The sequence below is a fragment of the Portunus trituberculatus genome, chromosome 43, assembly GCF_017591435.1.
Source record: "Portunus trituberculatus isolate SZX2019 chromosome 43, ASM1759143v1, whole genome shotgun sequence".
Taxonomy (NCBI): domain Eukaryota; kingdom Metazoa; phylum Arthropoda; class Malacostraca; order Decapoda; family Portunidae; genus Portunus; species Portunus trituberculatus.
Genome location: NC_059297.1, coordinates 1,676,318 through 1,682,317, shown reverse-complemented (window position 1 = coordinate 1,682,317; position 6,000 = coordinate 1,676,318). Strand labels below are relative to the sequence as shown.

The 6,000-nt window shown below is 39.4% G+C and overlaps 1 protein-coding gene across 5 annotated transcripts in view; it reads right to left on the bottom strand.

The window, feature by feature from the left end:
* Positions 1-234: 234 nt before the first annotated feature.
* LOC123518383 (serine/threonine-protein kinase D3-like) overlaps positions 235-6,000 on the bottom strand; it is a 184,735-nt gene continuing 178,969 nt past the window's right edge. For all 5 annotated transcript variants that reach the window (XM_045279187.1, XM_045279190.1, XM_045279189.1 and 2 more), the window contains 3 exons: positions 2,946-3,129; positions 2,153-2,335; positions 235-1,871 (listed from right to left, as the gene is read on the bottom strand). In XM_045279187.1, coding sequence (XP_045135122.1) covers positions 1,633-1,871; positions 2,153-2,335; positions 2,946-3,129 — 606 coding nt within the window. In that variant the 3' untranslated portion in view covers positions 235-1,632. The remainder of the gene's footprint in view (positions 1,872-2,152; positions 2,336-2,945; positions 3,130-6,000) is intronic.

Sequence of the window (6,000 nt, the reverse complement as noted above, 5' to 3'; positions counted from 1 at the left end):
TCCTTTTTCTTATATTGGAATCCTGTTGTATTTTTCTTTTATGACACTCAGTATGTTTAAGAAAGGTGTGTGTGTGTGTGTGTGTGTGTGTGTGTGTGTGTGTGTGTGTGTGAGAGAGAGAGAGAGAGAGAGAGAGAGAGAGAGAGAGAGAGAGAGAGAGAGAGAGAGAGAGAGAGAGAGAGAGAGAGAGAGAGAGAGAGAGAGAGAGAGAGAGAGAGAGAGAGAGAGAGAGAGAGAGAGAGAGAGAGAGAGAGAGAGAGAGAGAGAGAGAGAGAGAGAGAGAGAGAGAGAGTTATTCCAGACCTTAACTAGTAATGGTTCTAAATGAATCACAAAACAACACTTAGCGTCATTCCCAAATCCTCTGTATTCATGTACTGCACTGGTAAAATGGAGGTTAAATTGAGACAGAGGAGCATAAGTCAGTATTACTCAGAGTAGTTCAATAAAGTAAATCAATTTTCTTAAGGAGAATCCAACATCAATCTTTTTGACACATTCAAGGTTTTACAATTATTATTAGTTTAGGTTTCTAGTATTCTGGAGGCAAATACCACTTTCTCTCTAGAAATCCACCTTTCTTGAGCATTTAGAAAGCAAGTAACATTTTGCAGTTTCCCTAGTTACAATGAAAAGTCAACTAGGAACTTCAGTGTTGGTGATACACAACAGACTCAATTAGGAATTCTGGCTAATACAGGTCAACCTACTTGCCTTTATGTCTACACCTTTCATGCCTCACTCTGGGAAAATCTCTTTCAAGGCAATATCTGTGATGAGATATCCCTATTTTTTTCACTTTCTTGCGCAGTCTTTCATGCCCACAGTCCTATCGCTGTGCTCTATTCATTAAATCCACACCTTTATCATCTCTGATTATGACTAAATCATTGGTTATAATAAGCTACAAATTTTTAAGAAATATTATCTATAATGGTGGAAAATAAAACCAGAATTCCAAGCAGGAAAGGAACTGGGTGCACAAACACAACCTATTGAGATAGTACAAGTATTAACAAATACATCATATGAGTTCACAGAGTGGTGAATGAATAAAGAAACAAAATACTTTTGCAGCTCAAAGAAGAATTAGGTACAATATAAATGTCTGCCTTAAAAGACACCTACATCCTGCAGAAGTTAATATAGCTACTTAATACTTCTCAATTTAATTCAAATCTAAAATAACAAGACCAAGAGAGCACAGAATTGAAGAAACACCAAATCCTAATCTGTACCAGCTATCCCTAGGTATGTACAGTGCAGTTTCTGTAATCTGTGCACCTCAAAGTTTAATCTCTTCCAGGCTCTTGCGCTAAAGTGATCCTTCTGACTCCCTAAGGTTTCCTGTGTTACAGAAAACTGACAAGAGAAAACTGCAGCTTTGGGTGCTAATAAAATAATACAAGGATCACTTTTCCTTGAACAATATCTTCAAATGGTTCATGCTCGCTTGTACAATACATTGGTAATTATTAGTAGTTACTTAAATCTAGAACAACCCACTTCCTGCCACTTCATTACAATCTCCCACAGCAATCAGTCACTGAAATTAAGCATTATCTTAAGAATATGCTTATTTGAATTATTTGATAAAAGGTATTGAGGTGCCAAACAGCAATATTATGCAGGTTAAGTGTCATCATCCTCTTCAGTCGGTGAGCGTAGAGGAGAGGAGCCATGTTTACGGTAAGCTGCCCAGCGCGCATCATCAGATTCGTGAGTTATGTAACGCACACCAACTTTCTTCTCCAGCTCCCTGAGGTCACACCAGCACTGGTAGTCCTGAAGCCAAATGTGAGCCAAAGACTTGTCTACAGTGAGTCGTTTCCTTTGCTTCACTTGTAACAAGTTGGTGATCAGATCAATGGCTGAAAATTATCAGTTCCCAAAATTAGTTGCTGAAAATTATCAGTTCCCAAAATTAGTTATCATAAGTGTATTGTAGAAATACACTGCAGTAAAAAACATGAAATTTGTGCTCCTTGTAACTCAAACACAAAATTATTTATAATGGGCATGAATCTGATATCAGTCATGCATGGGGTGAAAGAAAAAGAGGAGTTCAATGGCCCCTAGATATGTAGTGCATGACACAATTCCTAATGATGTAATGAAGGAGAGAAGTTTTACAGAAAATAAGAAAACCAACCATCTTGGGTGATTTCCTTCCATGGGTTTGGAGGATACATGAAAGCAGCATTCTGAATCTGATCATTGATGTCTTCATCCTCATTGAAGGGGAAAGTTCCAGACAGTGAGACGTATGTGATGACGCCTACTGACCACATGTCCAGTGAGCGGTTGTAGCCCTTATTGCGCAGCACTTCAGGAGCTGCCAGACAACAGTATTTAGACTTACACATTCATTCTCACCCTATTCCTAGCTATGAAATCATGAAGCTACTAATACATCTATTACTTTAAATAATTTACATAAAAAGAATTTAACTATATTGAAATATATTGTGTAATCTCTCCCTCTCTCTCTCTCTCTCTCTCTCTCTCTTTCTCTGCATACACAAATGAAATAACAAATATACTAAGAAACACTTAATATATGCCATTTCATGGAGGATTGTCAGTAAAAAGAGAGGATAAATGCAATAACATTAAGCTCAGGTGAAAATTAATACAATGAGCTGCATCTATACATATCTAAAAACTCATCATTACTTCCACTAACAACAACAGAAGAAAATTAAAACATCCAAGAATATTTTGTACTTACTGATATTTTCAGAGCATTAAGTTTATGATTTTTCATGGATATCAGCATATCTTTCTAAAAACAATTATGACTTTTAATATCTTCTTTGGCCTATTATGAAAAAAAAAAAAATTACAAAGTGAAAGTTAATCTATGTTATTTAGATATTTTCTGCAAACTTTTTCTTTCAATCTTTATTCATTGTTTTAATGTTTACTTAGACCCAGAGACTTACCCAGGTACGCTGGTGTGCCCACCACAGACCTCCTGAAGGACTTCTCTCCAATAATCCTTGCAAACCCAAAGTCACACAACTTCACTTGGGGAAAGTCACTTGCAGTGGAGAGCAACACATTTTCAGGTTTGAGGTCACAATGCACAATGTTCTTGCTGTGCAGGTGCTTTAAAGCAGTCAGAATCTGTGACAGACATAACATTTCTTTTATTATCCTACATATTCACTATTTTAATGAGATCATATACAGCCTTTCTGCTCTTTTGTAAATGTGTGCACAAACTATAAATGCACACACACACACACACACACACACACACACACACACACACACACACACACACACACACACACACCGCGTAGTGTAGTGGTTAGCACGCTCGACTCACATTTGAGAGGCCCAGGTTCGAGTCCCGGTAAGCGGCGAGGCAAATGGGCAAGCCTCTTAATGTGTGACCCCTGTTCACCTAGCAGTAAATAGGTACGGGATGTAACTTGAGGGGTTGTGGCCTCGCTTTCCCAGTGTGTGTTGTGTGTTGATGTGGTCTCAGTCCTACCCGAAGATCGGTCTATGAGCTCTGAGCTCGCGCCGTAACGGGGAAGACTGGCTGGGTGACCAGCAGACAACCGAGGTGAATTACACACACCGCGTAGTGTAGTGGTTAGCACGCTCGGCTCACAACCAAGAGGATCCAGGATCGAGTCCCTGGAAGTGGCAAGGCAAATGGGCAAGCCTCTTAATGTGTAGCCCCTGTTCACCTAGCAGTAAATAAGTACAGGATGTAACTTGAAGGGTTGTGACCTCGCTTTCCCAGTGTGTGGAGTGTGTTCTGGTCTCACTCCTACCCAAAGATCAGTATATGAACTCTGAGCTTGTATTGTAATGGGGAAGGCTGGCTGGGTGACCAACAGGTGACCATGGTGAATTACACACACACACACACACACACACGGGACATCGTCGATGGCGGAGGTGGTCGCTGAGCTCCAGAGCAATCATCTATAATTCTACAGTTACCTAAGAGTAACCAAGGTGGGAAAGGAGCTGGTAATGTTTGTCCCGTCTCCATATAGTCATGTTAACTGTTGATTAGCAAAATAATGTCCAGTGAAGGTAAATATAAACTGTAGCCTGCGTTTGAGCCATCAGCTGGTTTGTTTACGTCTGCGCAACATGGCGGCCGTGAACTCGAAAGAGGAATCAGACTTCACAGGGTTTCAAGGAATAATGGAGAAGAGCGCTTATGTGAAGAAAATTCTGGAGTTAGAAGGTAAAATTGAAAAACTGTTTGAAAAGTATGAGGGCCTGGAAACGAGTTATGACAATGTAAAGAGAGACTGTGCCGATATGAAGAAGGAAAATGCAGCACTGAAAGAGGAAGTTAAGCTAATTAAAGTGAATTGCGAAAAATGTGGAGAATCTCTAGGAAAAGTGATGGAGAAGCAGGCTGAATGGAAAAAAGTCAGGAAGTGGAAAGAAAGGAGGTAAATTACAAAGTTGCAAGTCTGGAAAAGGAAATCAAAGAGTCAGGGAGAAAACTTTGGGCCTTGCTGAAATTATAGATCAACAGATCATAGAAGAGAAGATAGCTGAGAAAGTGGTGAAGGTTATTAAGTCAAATGAGACATTGGTGAGGGAAACTGTAGACAAAAAGAGATGTGTGGTGATATTTGGTGTGGAGGAGGATAAGACACCGAGTAAAATGGAGAGAGAGAAAACATAAAAAGGTGATAAATAATATCATTAATGTGGTGCAGGAGGAGGAAAAGACCTAGTACAAGAAATAGAGGACTTCCATAGAATTGGAAAGTTCACAAGAGAAGGTATGAGGCCAATAAGAATCAAACTTAAGTCACAAAAGGATGTAGATGAATTGGTGGAGAAGTCATGGAGGCTAGCCCAGCAGGAAACAACAAGGAAGATTTGGTTGAGAAGAGATCTCGGTGAAAAGGAAAGAGAAATGTTAAATGAGTTGAGAAAGGAGGCTTTGAAAAAAATGAAGAGAGGACAGAAGAAGAGAAGAAAGAGTTTTTCTGGAGAATCTTGGATATGAGACTGAGGAAGTGGTTCATAACCCAGAAAAGTACAGCAAGAAAGGACTAAAGAAACTTACATATGAGCGAAATGTAATGTATTCCAACATAAATGGAGTGATATCGGGGATTTTAGAACTCAACGATTACTTGAGGGACAAGAACCCAGATATTGTGGGTCTTACTGAAACAAAACTGAGAGAGGGAGAAGACCTGATGAAGGTTGGAGAAGGAAATATAACGTTTGGAAAAGAAATAGAGTAGGTAAGATGGGAGGAGGAGTGATGTTGCTGGTTAAAAAAGATATAAAGGTGGATCAAGTGAAAAAAGGTATGGGAAAGGCAGAAGTGCTAAAGATCAGAGCAGAAACTAATGAAGGAAAAAAGAGGCACTACATAGTGGTGTACGTACCACCTAAGACAAATGCATGGTCAGTACAGGAATATGAAGAAATGATAAGTGATACAGGAACATGTCTGGAAGAAATGTTGGGTGGCTGTGAACGAACTATAATGATGGGAGATTTTAATTGTAAAGAGGTGTGTTGGGAGGACTGGTCAATGGAAGGATCAGAGACAACATGGGAAATACACTATTGACACTGGCAATGGAAAATGTGTTAACTCAGTGGGTCAAAGAAGATACTAGGTTTGGAGGAGAGGGAGCATCGTCAAGACTGGACTTGGTCTTTAGTACAGAGCCAATGGTCATTGAGGAGATGAGGGTGGAGTGCCCTTTAGCAAAGAGTGATCATGCAGTTTTGGAGTTCAAGGTGATAGACGAAGAGAAATCTAGAAGAAATGAAGAATATAAAGTGGGAAGATGGAATTATGCCAAGACAGATTTTGGAAACCTAAAGAAATTCTTTCAAGAGACAAATTGGATGAAATTCAAGAGTGCTAAGGAGCAAATGAAAAGTGGAAGGAATTTATAAAAATATACAAAGAAGGTGAGAAAAATTTGTACCAATAAGACAACATAGAGAAGTTGGAAAGCAGGACTGGTTTAACGATAGATGTGA